The sequence below is a fragment of the Phyllostomus discolor genome, chromosome 3 (assembly GCF_004126475.2).
Source record: "Phyllostomus discolor isolate MPI-MPIP mPhyDis1 chromosome 3, mPhyDis1.pri.v3, whole genome shotgun sequence".
In the NCBI taxonomy this organism is placed as follows: domain Eukaryota; kingdom Metazoa; phylum Chordata; class Mammalia; order Chiroptera; family Phyllostomidae; genus Phyllostomus; species Phyllostomus discolor.
The window spans coordinates 67,058,946-67,079,651 of NC_040905.2; the positions used below are offsets into that span (position 1 = coordinate 67,058,946).

General features: G+C 35.4%; 1 protein-coding gene across 1 annotated transcript in view; it reads right to left on the reverse strand.

Annotated features, from left to right (window-relative positions):
• LOC114494739 (solute carrier organic anion transporter family member 6A1-like) overlaps positions 1-20,706 on the reverse strand; it is an 80,015-nt gene that overhangs the window by 32,696 nt on the left and 26,613 nt on the right. Inside the window, exons 7-8 of the mRNA XM_036020073.1 lie at positions 19,953-20,097; positions 6,608-6,803 (exon numbers count right to left, since the gene is read on the reverse strand). Of these exons, the coding sequence (XP_035875966.1) occupies positions 6,608-6,803; positions 19,953-20,097 (341 nt within the window). The remainder of the gene's footprint in view (positions 1-6,607; positions 6,804-19,952; positions 20,098-20,706) is intronic.

Genomic DNA, 20,706 nt, shown 5'->3' on the forward strand with positions numbered 1-20,706 from the left:
GCAGGCATCTAGGTGATGCCTGCAATCCTCCTGAGACCAAGAAAGTCATTAGACACCATCTCTGCCTTCTCTCTTCATTCTGCTCCAAATTGTCACTATCTCCCTAGAAGGAGCCTACACAGATGCAGGTACCCACAGCTTTTGCAGCTGCTAACCAAGGGATGGGCATTTAGAGGCCTGACTCTGATAGCCAAAGGGGCTTGCATTCATGAGTCCCATGGGGCTGGGAAACAAAGAAGTTGTTAAAAAGCACAGGAACAACCCCTACAGCTGTACACTTTGGCCCAACACAGAAGAAGCAAGCAAAAAGGCCCATCTTCCAGTTTCTCCATTGAAGGGTCCTAACTACATACTTCTCAATGCCTAAGGGTCCAGCTTCCAATTAACCTTCACCTACATGCTGACTGCAATACTCTCCTTTGGGACACTGACAGTTCTTGGAACATTCTCTACCACTGGGAGCCTCTAAAGACAAAGAAGGTGGCTTGCGCAATCACAAAGGTCTGAGAGGCATCCAAGAGCTCTGGCTTATCTGAATAATAAAATTAATCTAGTTATCACAATTATAAGTAAGCATATAGCTATGGATAAGGTCCATCTAGTTAAAATAGTTATTAAAATAAATAGAATTACAATAATTAGTGTTTACACTTGTATCAGGTAAAACATGTAAACTAACATCAAAAACAAAATGTGGGTGTGGGGGAGTAAAAATGTAGAGCTCTAGTATGTATTTAAGGTTAACTTATTACCAACTTAAAAAGAAACTCATATAAAAATAAGACATTTTATGTAAGCCTCATGGCAACCACAAAGCAAAAACCTAAATAAATATATAAGCAGGGGTGTCCAACCTGAGGCGCAACACAAAATCATAAATTTACTTAAAACATTATGAGATTCTTTGTGTGATTATGTGTCTCACTGTACCTAACGTGTGGCCCAAGACAACACTTCTTCCACTGTGGCCCAGAGACGCTAATAGGTTAGACTCCCCTGAAAGGATAAGGAGAAGGGAGTCAAATTATGCCAATAAGAAAATAAGTCACAAAGGAAGAGCAAGAGAAGAACATAGGAACTACAAAATAGCCAGAAAATGATGAAATGGCAATATGTACATATCTATCAAGCATTAATGTAAACTTTAAATGTAAATGGGCAGAATTCCCTAATCAAAACACATAGAATACGTGAGTATATTTTTACAAAACCAGCACCCATCTACATGCTGCATACAAGAGATTCACTTCCAGTGTAAGGACACACAAAGACTGGAAGTGAAAGGAGGAAAAAGACGCCCCTTGTAAACAGAAACCAGAAGAAAGTTCAGGTGGCTATACTTTTCTCAGGCAAAACTGACTTTCAGACAAAGACTGTAATGAGAAACAAGGAAGGTAATTTTATAATAAAAAGGGACCAATCCACAAAGAAAATATAACATTTTTGTAAATATTTATGCAGTCAACATAGGGGCACCTAAATACATAAAACAAATATTAACAGACCTTAAGAGATAAATAGCATTACAATAATACTAGAAAAATTCATATTCCAATTTCAGCAATGAATAAAATTATGCATAAAAATTTATGAAGTCCATTTAAAGAAACTATTGAACTTAAACTTCGTTATGTTAGATGGACTTAACAACCATTTTTAAGACATTTCTCCCAACAACAGCAAAACATAAATCCTTCTCAAGTACACACGAAACACTCTCCAGGATAGATATTATGTTAGACCACCAAAGAAATCTAAATAAATTTAAGATTGGAATTGTATCAAACATCTTTTCCAGCCTCAATGGTATGAAATTAGAAATCAATTCATTATAGGAAAAATAAAAAGCTCACAAATATATAAAAATTAAACAACATGCTACTGAACAACCAACGGGTGGAAGAAAAATTTTTAAAAAAATACCTTGAGATAAATAAAAATAGAAAACTAATGTACCAAAACCTATGAGATGTAGCAAAAGCAATTCTAAGACACAAGTTCATAGCAATAAGTGCTTACATTAAGAAGGAAGATCTCAGACAAACTACCAATCTTTACATCTCAAAGAACTAGAAAAAGAACAAACTAAGCCTGAAGTTAGTAGAAGGAAGGAAATAAAGACCAGAGTGAATATGAATGAAATAGAGACTTACATTTCACAAAACAGGAAAGATCAATAAAACTAAAAGCTGTTTTTCTGAAATGGTAGACAAAATAAACAAATCTTTAACTAGACTTGCCAAGAAAAAAAAAGCGGGGAGGATGGCCTGGACTCAGCAAAGGGGAAGACAGGGGAAATGGGGACCTCTGTTAGAATGTCAACAATAAAAATAAAGTTCGCAAGAGAAATTAAATGAACAAGGAGACTGATAACAAAAGATGAAGGTTATAAGAAACTATTACGCATAATTATATATCATCAAATTGTTTTTTCATGCTTGCTTTCATATTTTCATCTTTCCCTCTTTTTCTGCCTTCTTGGGTTTTAAAAGAGTATTTTACAGGATTCCATCGATCTTTTTTCCTCTGTTAGCACAGCAATCATACTTAAAAAATAGTTGAGTGGTTTTTCTAGGGTTCCCATTATACATTTAGAAGTAACAAATCTGTTTTCAAAGAATGCTGTTCGACTTCATGGGCACTGCTGGTGCCTCAGAGCATTCCCAGCTCCTCCCTCCCTTCCACCAGGGGGCTGTTGTTCATTTCACTGTCCATAAACTACCATTACTAAACACCTTATTGCTATTTTTATTTTTGAACAAAGAGTTTTCTTTGCCCTTTATTCCTTTATGTGGGTCCAAATTTCTGACTTACATCATTTTTTTTTCTGAAGAACTTTAAACATTTCTTGCATGGCAGGTTTTCTGGTGACAATTCCCTTATTTTTTGTTTGCCTGAGAATATTTTTATTTCTCCTTCATTTTTGAAAAACAGTTTCATTGCATACAGCATTGAGGAGATTTCCCCCACTCAATGTTTAATAATTTTATTCCACTTTCTTCTTGCTCGCATGATTTGTAAAGTCTGTTATAAATTATCCTTGATCCTCTATAGGCAAGTTTTTATTTCTTCTGTCTTCTTTCATGACTCTGCCTTTGTTTTTTAATTGTGCAGATTACATATTATATGCCTAGGTATAGAGTATTTTGATATTTATACTTTTTGGTGTTTCCTAATCTTCCAGGATTTGTGGCCTGGTATTTGTCATTAATTTTGGAACATTCTCAGCCATTATTCACTTATTCCTTCTGTTCCTTTTTTTCCTTCTTCTTCTGGTGTTTCCTTTACACATTTGTTAAACCCTTGAAATTGCTGCATAGTTCTTGAATATTCTGTTTTGGCTTTTTAAATTCTTTTGTTCTCTTTTTCAGTTTGAGAAGTTTCTATTGACATATCTTCAGAGTCACTATAATCTTCCCAATCCTGTCCAGTCTGCTGATGAGCCCAAGGAAGGAACTCTTCATTCCTGTTATAGTATTTTGTATTTTTGCTTTTTAGAATTTACTTTGATTTTTTTTCTTAGAGCTTCCATTTCTCTGCTTACTTTTTCTATCAGGGCCCATAGCATATTAATCATAGTTATGTTCACAGTCTCATCATTCCAAAAATACCTGCCATATCTGACTTGATTCTGATACCTCTTTTGTCTTTTCAGCCTGTGCTTTTTCTTGCCTCTTAGAATGTCTTGTAATGTTCTAATGAGTGTATCAGGTAATAAGAAATCAGGCAGATAGGCCTTTTTGTAAGGTTTTTTGATTATCTGTCTAGGAATTAGGCTGTGATTAAAGTTTGTTGTAACTGTAGGTATCAGAGGCCTCAACTTCCTGTGGTATCCCCATTTTGTCTTCACTGGCGTCTTTGGGTTTCCTTAGAAACTCTTTATTGAATAGAGTGTGTCTTGTAGCTCTTTCGGTTATAATTACCTGTCATTTTATAATATATGTTGATGTGGTAGAATTGTAGGGAGGAAGTATTCTATACTCTCATGATTAAATCTTATGTTAGATCTCAGGTTTTTTCATGGGCTTGAGTCTCTAGACTGTGGCCTTCATAAGTTTTGCTTAGGCTTTCTTTTTTTTTCTTTCCCTCGTATGAGACAGGAAGGTTAGAGAAAGACCCACTTGTCTAATTGCCCTCTGTTCTAAAGTTTGGTACAGGAAACTCTGGTTGTTTCCCTAAAAAGCAGGGTTTTATTACAGGGAGCAGACTTCTCTTGGGCATATTTCAAAATGGTTACCTTCCCTCTCCCCCAATCCAAAACACAGGAGGATTTTTCTTCTTGTGAGAACCTGGTCAGGGCACCTAAATATAAGAGCCCTTAAAGTGGAGAGGGTTTCTTCCTAAGACTACATGTCCAAGAGTTATTAACTCTCCACTTAGTCCAAGCTCCACATCCAAAAATATTCAAATGCTGTCTAATGTTCAGCACTGACACCTTCTGCTCCCAGTAAATTGCAATGGTCTCTATTGATCTATCTTTCCAGTTTTGGGGGCCGCAGTTTGCCCTGTGGTCTCAAGTCTCTGGAGAATCTAAGGACACTTATTAATCTGTAATTTGTTCAATTTTTTTTCTTGCTGTGAGAAGTAACAATTTATATGCTCTTTGCTTATCAGAGTACAAACTAGAAGTGCTTTCTTTACTGTTTTTCACAACCCATACTAATATTAAAACCACTCTTTAGCTTGCAGACCATACAAAAACAGGCAGCAGTATAGGTAAACAGACCAGTATAGATACATATAGTGCAACTATATACACACCTAATACACATACACATAGTTCACCCTTGAACAACACAAGGTTGGGTGGTTAGAAGCTCCAACCCACACACAGTTGAAAATCTATGTATAACTTAAGTTAACCCATTGTATATGGGCATTCCCAAATGTGGGTCAAAAATACTATTTTCCATTCATGGGTGGGAATCTGCAGATGTGAAACCCAGGGACACAGAGTGCTGACTCTGTTATTTATTGAGAAAAACATACAGTCAGTCAACCCATGAGTTCAAACCCATGCTATTCATTATCTGGATCCCCTGTGGATCTGTTCTATTGTCTGTTTTGTCCCATAGCTTTTTGGCCATGTCCTTGGCTTGCCTGATAATTTTTTTTTCATGCAACTCTTTGCCTAAGCCAGTTTACAGCTCTGTGTATCATCTTTTGTTCAGAATGCAGGATGTCTCCTGCTGCTGCTAGATAGAGTGCTGGCTGATCACATCAACCCAACTAAAGTCAGAATTAACTCCTGGATAGGCAATAGTGCTTTAGGAAGGACCTCACTCTAGGTCTTAGCCTTTCAAATATATTGAGAACTTATGCTCACCCAAGTTCCTCTCCCTAGTACATTCTAACCTCCCAGCACATTAACCTCTTATGTAAAGGCCATCATAATACTACTGAACATTTTCTCTGCTTTTACAAAACTCTGCTTGATTTTGGCCTCTTAGCTTCCTAATTCAGCAAATGTATTGAGTGAAAACCCAACAGACTGTCATCTCATTTGCCCACCTCTTCCTTTGATTTTATATCCCGCCCCATTCTCTAATTTTTCTCATAGATCTGTCAAAAATTTATATTGGTTTCTTCTCATCTTACTAGTGCTTTTTGCCCAAATCTTTTGTCCAGACTCTCAGTTTCTTGCCAATGTGCAGAATTAGCAAATATCCTCAGTTGGCCTGCAGGGCAGGGGTGGGTGACAGAAAGAAGCAGCAGAAAGTTGCTTCTCCTCTCAAAAGTGTGCCTTTCTCAGGACTTTGGCTTTTAAATTCCTATCTGAGCAGCTTTTAAACAAATCTTTTAAAACTCAATTCAGCTTTTCTACTTATTCTCAGTGGGAGTGTTGATCTGCCATAAGTTACTCCATTGTAGCTGTAAGTGCGATTTCTTTACTTGTTTTACTTGCTCAGTCTGTTGGTGCCCAATTCCAGTTCTGTTCCCGTGTATTTAATGTCAGTCTCTACCCAGTTCTTTGAATTTCGCATTTTTAGCTTAAAGGAGACATTACTCATGCATACTTTCACATGTACTTCCGTTCCATTCTTTGATGTCTTTAAGAAAGCAAACATACCAATTCAGGAACACAAAGTAAGACTTGCTTTGTACAGACAGTACCGTTACCATGTTGCTAGCCACTTTCAGTACAGAATTCTGCTTCTAGGTTCTAATCATTTCAATGTGTATTTTTCTTTACTGCTTTGTGAATGCATAAGCAATCATATAGCAGGTATCATTATTATATTTCTGTCCTTAATATGAAAGATGAGCCCTGGCTGGCGTAGCTCAGTGGATTGAGCGCGGGCTGGGAACCAAAGCGTCACAGGTTCAATTCCCAGTCAGGGCACATGCCTGGGTTGCAGGCCATGACTCCCAGCAACCGCACATTGATGTTTCTCTCTCTCTCTCTCCCTCCCTTCCCTCTCTAAAAATAAATAAAATCTTTAAAAAATACTATTAAAAAAAGAAAGATGAAACTGTGCTTTATATGTCTGTGTTCCATAATTCTAAAAATGATAAAGATATAAAAGTTACTGGACAGTCATTAACTGACTAAAAAATATACTGTTGAGTTTGGAACTAAATATATAACATATAAAATTCTATTTACCCTCCATAATCTTCATTGATTCCAGCAAATGGTATGGGATTACAGTGTACAAAAATTGAAATCACAACCAGTACAAGCGACATAGCAGATGTAACAATGACAAATCTCATATTGCCTTTACAATACATATGTAACTTGGAAACAATGAGGCCTCCCAGAAGCTGGCCTAGTGCAAATGCTGGAATAAAAACAAATCCTAAAAAAGAATGGAGAAGGGAAAGAAAACACAATTAAAAATAATCAACTAAAGATAGTACAGAAAATTCATACATTGATACAATCCCCTCTGCTCTAAACATATAGCAAACATAGGTTTAAATAAAAAGACAGAGAGAGAATTTAAAGCCATGATGAACAACTCAACAAACCTAAACCTTACAATTAATACAAATTTGTGAGTGAGGCTGACACTATTGGCCTAATGGACTTTAGGGCAGAGCTATTAAATTTTGCTCTCATGTGGTAATGATATCTAAGGTAAACCCAAAACTTAATCCATGCAAACTAGAAGATGAGAATTGTTTTATTGAGAGCTAGTATTGGATAGCTGCCTGGATTAATGGTTTACAGCAAGAGGCATTCCCATAGTGACAAGAATACATGGAGATTCGTTATCAAGAATTAGACCAAGTCACCCATTGATTCTGTGAATGTACGTGCAATATCAACAACCTCACAACAAAGAAATGTAATTAGAAAATAATCAATCAGATGAAGATAGCAGTCTCCTCTGCCCCAAACATATAGAAATGGTAGATTTAAATAGGAAAATAGGAAGAGAAATATAAGGGAAAAACAAATAAAAATCTTATTAACACCAGATTAAATTTATGTCATAAAATTTTCTGACACACTTGTAAATAATTTTAGAATGCTTAGAAAGATTAATGACTGTAAATTTCATATAATAAAAAGTAGAATAATAATAGAAAGTAATTAAAAATAAGAGCAGGTGGGTTAAGGAAAGAACAAATAAGGAACCTAGATATTTAAAATTATAACTGTTAAAAAGAAAACTCAGATTCCAGACTACAGACATCTAAAAACTGAATTAATAAATTGGAAGAAGGCATTGTGTTATTCATCCAGTCTATACTTTTTAAAAAAGTGATATTGCTTCAGTAATCCTAACCATTCTATCATACTAATATAACACCTTTAGAAAATGGAATATAGGTGTACGTATATAGAACCTCTCGCATTATCTTCAAATTTATTTTCCTTTAAACATAAAACAGTTCAAAAAATAAACTTTGTTTTAAAACACAGTGATGAAAGGATAAAAAGCTCCACAAAATGTTTTACAGCAGTTGTGAGAAATACAATGACAGGTGTAAAAGAAAAACAATATTTGAGAAGCTATAACTGAGAATGAGGATTGTTCCATGATTCAAAAAATATTGGTCCTGGGAATAAAATTACACTTCAACTACTGAAGAGTACAAATTAAACAATTACATCTATCTCACACAAAAAATAAGCTAGGGAAATTCATAACATCAAGAATAAAGCAAAAAGTATAAGAGCTGCCCAAAAGCATGTTGCTTGCAAAATAATTTTAATTATAGCTAGTGTTTAAAAGATAAAATTAGTAACCTAGACCAAACAAATATGCACAGGCACACACATGCTCCTGAAAAGTAGGGGTAGTGAGCTGTCAGTGGGGAGTTAAAATTTCCTAAACCAAACAAGGGTAATGAATAAAAAATAAGACCATTGAGAGCAGAAAAGATAGTAAGGAATAAAAGAAGAAAAATAGAAGGGTAATAAGCAAACACAATTAAGTTAAATACAAATAAGTTAAAATTAATTAAAATTCACAATAATACTAAATAAGTAAAATTAAACTAGTAAAAACACTTTATTGAGTTTGATATTTTTTAAAAGCAAAGTTTGTAACCAAAATAATGAAAAATATGTATCATGAAAATAGATCATGACATTGTATAAATTAAATTACTTAACTACCCAGATTTGAAGAAAATTAAAAGTCCATAAACAAATAGTATTTTAACTCAGCTTCCTCAAAGCAGCTTTAACACTATTAAAGATATTAAAAATATTAATTGATTTGAACAGTGTTGTTTTAAAATAGAAACAAAAACATTTATTTAGCAACTAAAATCTTGGTAATTTCATCGAATAAATAAAAATGTGATGATGAAAATTACAAATAGTTACAACTGAACAATAATAAAATTACACCTAAATGTATGACATGCTACTAAAGAAAATCTGTAAATGATGATACTTCCATCATAGGGTTGTTGGAAGATTTAAATGAGTTAATATTTAAGTGCTTAGAACATCATCTAGTCAGAGAGTAAACATTATACAAATGCTTGTTAAAAGGCAGACATTTACAGACAAATTCATTTATTAGAAGGCAAAAAAGCACAGAGGGGCAATATTTGTCCAGAAAATTCTGAGAATTGGAACTGAATCAGGAGACTTCAGAGAATAAGCAATAAGCATGCTGGTAAGGAAATCAAGAAGAAGCAAACTACATTTTACCCCAGATTCACAAAAGTTAAAGGCAGTAGGGACCAATGAAAACAGAGTGAGATAGAGGATTGGATGGCAGTTTACATAGCATGTTTGATCCTCAAAATTCCTATTCTCACCCACATGCCATATGATTGACCAAGAAGAAGAGCCTAGATTTATTCAATGTGAACATGAGAACTGTAGGTCTGAGAAAACCAACTGCATCTCTAAGCAGAAAACTGAGAACCCAACTCAGGTAAGAAAACCACCAGCTGTCAGGCTTACTGCCCCAGGCCAGGGATTTTCAATCAGTATGCTGAGGCACACTGGTGTGCCACAATGATTTTTGAAACATGCAATACCTGACTAATTAGCCAGGGGCACTGACCTCTTTTCCCTTAGACTGTCAAATTGAAAAAAAATGACAACAGCCAACACAACAGCAGCCATCAAGTGTGAATGAATCAAAATTATACCTATTTTTTGTCAGATTAGCAAAACTATAATACATGCTTTGGTGTTGCCACAGAATGTTAGTAATTAATTTATATGCCATGAGATGAGAAAGGTGAAAATCAGTGCCCTAAGCAATAAGAAAATACTGGATACTGGGGGTTCAACAAGTAAAGACCTGAGTCCTTGAAAGACCACCCTAAAAGGAAACAAAACAGTTGAAAATTTAACTGCAATGTGCAGAATTTTCAATCAATTTTTTAAAATTTTTATTTTAATTATTGTTCAAATACAATTTTCCATCTTTTACTCCCATCCTGGCCCACCAACCCAGCCCTCCCGACCTCCCTCCCTTTTCCACCCACCCCTAGATTTTGTCCATGTGTCTTTTATACTTGTTCCTGTAAACCCTTCCCCTTTTCCCCTGAAATTTCCTTCCCCCTCCCCTCTGAACACTGTCAGCCTCTTCTCTATTTCAGTGCCTTTGGTTATATTTTGCTTGTTTCGTTGTTTTGTTGATTAGGTCCCTGTTAAAGGTGAGATCATATGGTATTTGTCTTTCACTGCCTGGCTTATTTCTCTTAGCATAATGCTCTCCAGCTCCATCCACGCTGTTGCAAAGGGTAGGAGTGCCTTCTTTCTTTCTGCTGCATAGAATTCCAGTGTGTAAATGTATCATAGTTTTTTTTTGATCCATTCATTTAATGATGGGCACCTAGGTTGCTTCCAACACTTGGTTATTGTAAATTTTGTTGCTATGAACATTGGGGTGCATAGGTTCTTTTGGTGTTTCAGGGTTCTTAGGATATAGTCCCAGCAGTGGAACTGCTGGGTCAAAAGGCAGATCCATTTTTAGTTTTCTGAGGAAGTTCCATACTGCTTTCCATAGTGGTTGTACCAGCCTGCAGTCCCACCAACAGTGCACTAGGGACCCCTTTTCTCCACAATCTCTCCAACACTTATTTGTTACTTTGCTTGTGATGGCCATTCTGACTGGTGTAAAGTGGAATCTCATTGTGGTTTTAATTTGCATCTCTCTGATAGCTAGCAATATTGAGCACCTTTTCATGTGTCTCTGGATCCTCTGTATGTCCTCCTTGGAGAAGTGTCTGTTCAAGTCCCTTGCCCACTTTTTAATTGGGTTGCTTGTCTCCTTAGAGTGGAGTAGTGTAAGTTCTTTGTATATTTTGGAGATGAAACCCTTGTCTGAGGTATCATTGGCAAATATGTTTTCCCATACAGTTGGTTCTCTTTCTATTTTAATACTGCTTTCTTTAGCCATGCAGAAACTTTTTATTTTGATGATATCTCATTTGTTCCCTTTCTCTAGAGGACATATCAGTAAAAACGTTGCTGCGTGAAATATCTGAGATTTCCCTGCCTATGTTCCCCTCTAGAACTTTAATGGTGACATGGCTTATATGTAAATCTTTTATCCACCTTTAGTTTATTTTTGTGTGGGGGGTAAATTGGTGCTCAAGTTTCATTTTTTTGCACATAGCTGTCCAGTTCTCCCAGCACCATTTGTGGAGGATGCTACTGTTACTCCATTTTATGTTGCTGCCCCTTTTGTCAAATATTAATTAATTTTGACCTTAGAGATGGGTTTATTTCTGGGCTCTCTGTTTGGTTCCATTGGTCCATGTGCCTGTTTTGATGCCAATACCAGGCTGTTTTGATTACAATACCCTTGTAATAGAGTTTGGTATCAGGTATTTTGATCCCTCCTACTTTGCTTTTCTTTCTCAAAATTGCCACAGCTATTTGAGGTCATTTATGATTGCATATAAATTTTTGAAGTGTTTTTTCTATGTCTGTGAAATATGCCATTGGTACTTTAATAGGTATTGCATTGAATCTATAAACTGCTTTGGGTAGTATGGACATTTTGATGATGTTAATTCTTCCGATCCATGAACACGGTGTATGTTTCCATTTGTTTGTGTCTTCCTTGATTTCTTTCTTCAGTGTTGCGTAGTTTTCTGCATACAGGTCTTTTACCTCCTTGGTTGGGTTTATTCCCAGGCATTCTATGTTTCTTTTTGCTACATCAAATAGAATTTTTTCCTTGATTTCTTCTTCTGCTGTATCATTGTTGGTATAAAAAATGCCTTTGATTTCTGGATGTTGACTTTGTATCCCACTGTTTTGCCAAATTTATTTATTAAGTCGAGCAGTTTTTTGGTGGAGTCTATAGGATTTTCTATTTACACCATCATGTCATCTATAAACAATGACAGTTTTGTTTCCTCCTTTCTGATTTGGATGCCTTTTATTTCCTTTTCTTATATAATCGCTGTAGCTAAAACTTGCAAAACTATATTGAACAGAAAGTGGACAACATTGTCTTGTTCCTGATCTTAGTGGAAAAGATTTTAATTTTTGCTCATTGAGTATGATGTTGGCTGTGAGTCTCTCATATATGACCTTTATTATGTTGAGGAATGCTCCCTCTATTCCCACTTTGCTAAGTGTTTTTATCATAAATGGGTGCTGTACCTTATCAAATGCTTTTTCCACATCTATTGATATGATCATGTGATTTTTGTCTTTGCTTTTGTTTATATGATGTATTACATTTACTGATTTGCGAATATTGATCCATCCTTGCATCCCTGGGATGAATTTTACTTGGTCATGGTGTATGATCTTTTTGATGTATTGTTGGATGTGGTTTGTCAATATTTTGTTGAGGATTTTAGCGTCTATGTTTATTAGTGATATTGGCCTGACGTTTTCTTTCTTTGTTATGACTTTACCTGGTTTTGGGATTAGGATGATGCTGGCTTCATAAAAAGAGTTTGAGAGTCTTCCATCATTTTGGATTTTTTGGAATAGCCTGTGAAAGATAGGGGTTAGCTCTTCCTTAAATGCTGTGTTGAATTCTCCTGTGAAACCATCTGGTCCAGGGCTTTTGTGTGTCGGGAGTTTTTTTATTACTGCTTCAATTTCATTTACTGTTATTGGTTTGTTTGGGCCTTCCACTTCTTCTTCATCGTGTTTTGGAAGATTATATTTTTCTAGAAATTTGCCCATTTCACCTAGGTTTTCAAATATCTTGGCATACTGTTCTTTGTAGTAATTTCTTATAAACCTTTGTATTTCTGTGGTATCAGTTGTAATCTCTCCTCTTTCATTTCTTATTGTGCTTATTTGGGTCTTCTCTTTTTTTTTTTTTTTTTTTTTGATGCGCCTGCTGAAAGGTTGTCAATTTTGTTTATCTTTTCAAAGAACCAGCTCCTGGATTCATTGATCCTTAGAATTGTGCTTGTAGTCTCTATGTCATTTAATTCCACTCTGACCATGGTTATTTTCTTCCTTCTGCTTGCTCTGGGCTGTCTTTGTTGTTGTTCCTTGAGTTCTTGTAGATGTAGGGTTAGGTTGTTTGTTTGAAATGTTTCTTTCTTTTTTAGGCAGGCCTGTATAACTATGAACTTCCCTCTCTAGACTACCTTGGCTGTGTCCCATAAATTTTGGGTTGTTGTGAGTTCATTTTCATTTGTTTCCAGAAACTTTTTGATTTCTTCCCTAATTTCAATCTTGACCCATTCATTGTTTAATAGAATGCTATTCAACCTCCATAATTTTGAGTGTTTTTTTGTTTTTTTTTTTCCCCTGGGGTTGGTTTCTAGTTTCAGTCCCTTGTAATCTGAGAAAATGCTTGGTATGATTTCAGTTTTCTTGCATTTGTTGAGGCTTGTTTTGTGTCCTATCATGTGGTCTACCTTTGAAAATGTTCCATACGCATTTGAAAAGAATGTGTATTTTGCTTCTTTGGGATGGAGAGCTATATATATATATATATCAGTTAAGTCCATTTCCTCTAGGGCATTGTTCAGTGCCACAATATCTTTGTTGATATTTTGTTTGGAAGATCTGTCCATTTTTGACAGTGGGGTGTTAAAATCCCAGACTATAATTTTGTGATTATCAATATCCTTCTTGAAGTCCTCTAAGATTTTCTTTATGTATTTGTGTGCTCCTATGTTGGGTGAATATATATTTACAATGTTTATGCCTTCTTGGTGGATTCTTCCCTTGAGTATTATGAAGTGACCTTCTGGGTCTCTCTTTATGGCCCTTTTTTGGAAGTCTATTTTGTCTGATATTAGTATTGCTACCCCAGCTTTTTTTTCCTGCCCATTTGCTTGGAAAATTTGATTCCAGCCCTTCACTTTTAGTCTGTGCAGATCTTTTGTCCTGAGATGGGTCTCTTGTAGGCAGCATATGTATGAGTCATGCTTGCCTATCCATTCAGCTATTCTATGTCTCTTGATTGGAGCATTTAATCCATTTATGTTTAAGGTTATTATTGATAAGTGTTTATTCATTGCCATTTACATACCTGTGTTCCTCTCTCTCTCTCTCTCTCTTTTCCTTCCTTTCCTTAAAGCAGGCCCTTTAGCATTTCTTGCAGAGCTGGTTTGGTGGAGGTGTATTCTTTTAGACTTCTTTTGTCTGGAAAGCTTCTTATTTGGCCTTCTATCTTGATTGAGAGCCTTGCTGGGTAAAGTAGCCTTGGTTGCAGACGTCTGGTTCTCATTACTTGGAATATTTCTTGCCATTCTCTTCTGGTTTGGACTGTTTCCATTGAGAAGTCAGCTGCTAACCTTATTGGGGCTCCCTTGTATGTTACTTCCTGTCTCTCCCTTGCTGCCTTTAAGATTCTCTCTTTGTCTTGAAATTTTACCATTTTAATTATGATGTGTCTTGAGGTGGGTCTCTTTGGGTCCCTCTTGATTGGGACTCTTTGTGTTTCCTTGATTTGTGACTTTTTCTCTCATCAAATTAGGAAAGTTTTCCATCATTACTTTTTCAAATAGGTGTTCTATCCCTTGTTCTTCTTCTTCTCCTTCTGGTATCCCTATTATACGGATATTATTACATTTCATATTGTCTTGCATTTCTTTTAATCCCTCTTCATTCTTTCTGAGCCTCTTTTCCTTTTCTTGCTCTTTCTGTGTGTTTTTTTCTACTTTCCAATTCGTTGATCCGATCTTCTTTTTTCATGGATCTTGCTTTTTATTAGCAAAGCAATAAAAAGCAAGATCCATGCTACTACTGTGTTCTACTGTGTTCTTCAGTTCAAAAATCTTGTTCTTCATTTCCTCTTGGCCCTTGTTGATAGTTTCTATTTCCTTTTTCATGTTGATATAGTTTGCAGTAAGTTCATTGTAGCTTCCCCATACTTTCTGGTAGCTCATTGTGATCTCATTGAGCTTCCTGATAATCATTGCTTTGAACTCAATATCTGATAGTTGAATTGCCTCTATTTCATTTTGCATTCTTTCTGAGGTTTCCTCCTGTCTCTTCATTTGGGGATTCTTTGTCTTCCCATTTTTCGTGAGACTCTTCTTGTTAGTCTTAGCTTCTTAAGTTGACATGTTCTCCCTCCCTGGGTTTGTGATGTGAACTTCTGTGGGAGAATACCTGTGAGATTCATTGGTGCAGTTTCCTTTGGGTCTCCTGGTGTTCACAGCTTCCACCTACTCTTTTTTGTGATCAGTTGGAGGGGTAAGGCAAAGTGGTTTAAGACCTGTTCTTAACCAAGCAAATATTCTGTGATATTTACAATTGCAGCCAGTAGGGAAGATATAGGAGATACATTGGCTATGTATAGTGTTAACTGTGATCTTCCACCCAACTAGCCACTACTTAGAAAGGATAGAAAGTAGATAAAACTCTTGTTAAGGAGGGAAGGATTGTGAGTTGGATCTAAAAAGCAGTGAGGTTGTGGGAGGTCAGATTTTGAGGTAGGGTGAGAGTAAAGGATAGAAAATAGGTGTAGTGTGTGAGAATAGAGTTAACCACTACAATAATAAAGTTCAGGAAACTGTGAAGTGAGCTAAGATCCAGGAGGAATGTTATGAAGTATTTACAATTATATGAAACAGCTATTAGTTACCATAATATTAGAGCAACAATCATATCACATATTCTATGTGATCTGAATAACAAAAAAAGGGAATATAGGACCTTGAGTAGTGTGCTAAAGGAACACAAGTGACCCAAAGGACAGTAAATTAGCAATACACTATGTCAGAAAGAACAGGGGAAACCTGTCAAATGATGCAATATAACCAGCCAACCAACGAAGACTACATAGAAAGGAGTACAAAAAATACTATTAAAATAAAAGATGGAGGAATAATGAAATAATAATAATACAAATATGCAATAATTTGCAGGTTCTCTGTAATAGTAAAGTGAATTTTGTCCCACTCTTTCAACTGTTCATTTTCCCCCTCTTTAGGTCCAACTCTGGTCTTTTCACAGTTCCATATTTTTTTTTCCCTTTTTGTCTCACTTGTGAATATTCAAAAAAAAAGGTAGAAGAAGGGAGGGAAAAGAGATAAAATTAGAAAGAAAGGAAGAAGGAAAAAGGAAGAAAGTATTGAAAGATAAAACAGCAATAAAAATATTAAAAAATAGGTCCTTGAAGGACAACCCTAAAAGGAAACAAAACAGTTGAAAATTTAACTGCAATTTTCAGAACTTTCAATCAATTTTTATCTTAATAAATATTTTACTAGTGTAGGAAAAAGTACACAAATCACAATTGTACATATTGAATTTTCAAAGTGAACATAACACATGTAACCACCACCAGGTCAAATACTGAATATTACCAAAAGATCTACAGGCTCTTTCATGCACTTACAACATTTATAAAATATGGGCCTCAAAGTATACATACATTATGGCTTCTTTCATTTGACATCATGCTTGAAAAATTCACCCATGTTTTTGTATATAACAATAGATCATGTCTTATCATTGCTGAATAGAAATGTATATGCATACACCACAACTTATTTATTCACTATGACGTTTTGAACTGTGCTATTTTAAAATTTATGCACATGTCCTTTGGTGAACATGTGCATTTCTGTTGGGCATATTCTGAAGAGACGAACGTATGTCAGGTATGTGACCAGGAGTGAAATTTCTGGGTTAGGGAATATGTATATATTCAGATTTTTATGATACTGCCAAACAGATTTATAAAATGCTAAATGAACTTTCATTCTCACCAGTAGTAGAAAAAATGCCAATAGTTCATTCATACCAACATCTATCTCTCTTTTTCATCTTAGCCATTCTGATGAAGGGGCAATAATAGTATTACAATATTGCATTTCTCTGAAAACCACTTAAGGGGAGAACATTTTCATATGAATACTGCCAGTTGACAGTATCTTTTATGGAATGTCGGTTCAAGTCTTTTGTTCATTTTTACTGGATTATTTAAATTTTTATTATTGTCAAATACTTTTATATATTTGCACATAAATCCTTTGTAGATTATTTCTATAACAAGATTATCTTGTTTGTATTTTCACTCTTTATGCTGACATTTAATGAGCAGGAATTCTTAATTTTAATGTAAAACCACTTATTTTTCTTTAGGGTTATGTGATCTATGTCCTATTTTTAAAAACTTTGTCTTTTCTAAGGCTATGAAGATCTTTCCCTATGCCTTATTCTGAAAAGCTTTATTGTTTTATCATTCACATTTAGATCTACAATCCATCTAGAATTTGTATTTGTATATGTAGTGAAGAAGAGGTCAAGATTTATTTCTTTTTCATAAGGATATCTAAGTGCCCTAATATCACTAATATCTAATTAACTCAATTTTTGTTTTATGCAATTTAAAATCATATTGTTGAGGGCATACACATGTATAACTCTATTACCTAGCTCACTAGTTGACTCTTCTTACATTATAAATGATTCCTTTTTGTACTAAGTAATGCCTCTTGCTTTGAAAAATACTATATTTAAAATTACTATAGGTTTTTTCAGAGATCAAGTCCTTGTCTGAGGTATCATTGGCAAATATGTTTTCTGATACAGTTCATTCTCTTCATTTTAATGCTGTTTCTTTAGCCGTGCAGAAGCTTTTGATGACATCCCATGTGTTTATTCTTTCCTTTATGTACCTCATCATAGGGGACATAACAGTGAAAATACCGCTGTGTGGAATGTGTGAGATTTTCCTGCCTATGTTTTTCTCTAGGACTTTTATACTATGCAGTAGAAAGAAAGAAGGAGCTCTACCCTTTGCAACAACATGGGTGGAACTAGAGAACATTATGCTAAGTGAAATAAGCCAGGCAGTGAAAGACAAAGACCATAGGATCTCACCTGCCTGTGGAACCTAGTCAATAAAACAAATAAGCAAGCAACATATAACCAGGGACATTGAAATTACGAACAATCTAACAGTAAAAAAAGGGGAGATGGGAGGGGACAATGGGGGGAAAGAGGGGAGAGGATTTCAGGAACAGCTATAAAGGACACATGGACAAAACCAAGGAGGAGGTGAGAGAAGTGGGGATGGCTGGGGTCGGGCGGGGGGGGGGCTTGGCAGAGGGAAAATGCACAACTGTACTTGAACAACAATAAAATAAAAAAGTTACTATAGTTAACACCACCTTTTGTTTTGGTTAGTGTTCATATAATACAACTTTTTTCACCCTTTTACTTTCAACTTTTCATATCTTCACATTTAAGGAGTGCCTCTTATAAGTAATATAGTGGATTTCCCCTACCAATCTGATAAACTTTATTTACATACACATCATTACTACTCTATTTAAAGTACTCACAACAGACTTAGGACTCACACAGACTCACTCCTTCTGGGTTCTACCATCAGGGTAACAGGGGTAAGGGCACCAGTGGCATGCAGGGAGAAACTGAAGTGACTGGCATCAGAATGAGTGACAGCTTCCTCCTGGAGACAGCTTTTTCCTGGACAAAACTCCAGAGGCCAGGCAGCAGCCATAGTCTTTTTCTGAGCCCTGCCACACTCAGACACACAGAATGGCAACACCAGTTGTCCTGCCCTGGGAATGACCTAAGGCTCTGCCCCATCTAAGCTTTTCTACAATAGACCATGCTATTAGACAGGGTGTTAAAGCAGCTCTGCTTAATACACAGAAACAAACATAGGGAGGTTGCCAAAACAAAGAGACAAAGAAATATGGCCCAAATGAAAGAACAAAATAAAACTCTGGAAAAAGAACTAAACAAAAAGGACATAAGCAAACTATCAGATGCAGAGTTAAAAATACTGGATACAAAGAAGCTCCAGGAACACATTGGGGTACTTTAACGGCATAAAAAAGAACCAGGCAGAAATGAAGATTACACTAAGTGAAATAAAGAAAAATTTACAGGGAACCAACAGTGGAGGGGATGAAGCTGAGAATAAAATCAACAATTTGTAACACAGGGAGGAAAAAGCATTAAATCAGAACAGCAAGTAGAAAGAAGAATTTAAAAAAAAAATAAAACAAAGATAGGCTAAGGAGCCTCTGGGACAACTTCAAACATACCAACATTCAAATCACAGGGGAGAAGAGAAAGAGCAAGAAATTGAAAACTTTTTGAAAACATAATGAAAGAAAACATCTTAATTTGGTGAAGGAAATAGACATACAAATGCAGGACGCACATACAGTCCCAAACAAGATGGACACAAAGAGGACCACACCAAGACACATCATAATTAAAATGCTAAAGGTTAAAGATAAAGAGAGAAATGTAAAAGCAGCAAGAGAAAAGCAGGTAGTCACCTACAAAGGGGTTTCCATAGGACTATAAGCTGATTTCTCAAAGGAAAGTTTGCAGGCTAGAAGGGACTGGAAAGAAATATTCAAAGTGATGAAAAGCAAGGAACCTACAACCTAGGTTACTCCACCCAGCAAAAGTATCATTGGGAATAGAAAGGAAGATAAAGTGCTTCCTAAACAAGGTAAAGCTAAAGGAGCTCATCATTACAAAGCAAAGATTATATGAAATGTTAGAGACTAACTTAAGAAAAGGAAGATCAAGACTGTGAACATTAAAATGGCAATAAATTCACAACTAACAACAACTGAATCTAAAAAGCAAACTGGGCAATCAAGCAAAACAGAAACAGAATCACAGATATGGGGATCATTTTCAGGGTTATCAGTTGGGAGGGGGAAAAGGGAGAATGGGGGAAAGGTACAAGGATTAAGAAGCATAATTGGTAGGTACAGAATAGACAGGGGGATATTAAGAACAGTATAGGAAGTGGAGAAGCCAAAGAACTTATATGCATGACCCATGGAGGTGAACTAAGGGAGGGGGATTGCTGGAGGGAATGGGGGGTGCTGGATACAGGCGGACAAAGTGGGGAAAACTGGGACAACTGTAATAACATAATCAATAAACTATATTTTAAAATGTTGATGCAATGATGGCAAATTGTTCATTTTTAAAATTTGAGCAAAGGGTATTTAGGTATTAAACATCTGGGCAAATACTATTACTCATCTACTTTCTCCTTTTTGAAATGTTTTATAAATACATATAAGGAAACTTTACATTAAAATTGCAAAATGAATTCAATGAGCAGAAAAGTTACCTGAAAGTGCAACTGCCTGATGAGTACTTATCATAAACTGGTTTTCTAGATATTTAGGCAAAACTTCAGAAGCACCAATCAAAAATAAAGATTCTGAAGCTTTGGTCAGAGACAGGCATACAAATATTGGCGTCTTTATCAGTATCTGAAATAAAAAAAAGTTTTATATGGATTATTTTCTTTACTTTGCTAAAGAGGAACAGACATCTCACTCTTAGGTTAAAAACCAACCTACAAAAATTTAACATTTCTCAGTGTAAATTGAATTAAAAATATATATATACACACTGTATTTAGCTGTGTTTAATGTGTACTTTTTTATCCAAATTTTTAAGGGAAAACTAAGGGTGTACTTTATACATAGATAGTACTAATTTGTTTCCATTACAAAAAGTTTCTTATACCTTGTATCTGTTCTTGTGTTTTGTAATTGTTACATAAAATTTTTTGTACCATAGTTTATTCAAAAATCAATGCTAAAATTCCTTTATAATACAAAACAAGTATCTAAATCTAAATAAATAAATAAATAATTGGATTTAAAAATTAGAATGAAAGCCTTTTTTCCTGCAAGCATGGGCCAAAAAACATGGGTGTGCATTATACATGGCAAAATATGGCTTATAATATATATATACTTATCCAACAGAAATTTACAATTCACCAATATACACATACCATGAAAGGCATGGAGGGTTTGAACCATGTTTATTTATAGTTTGATGTCCATACCATTTGTAATTTTATTTGTGGG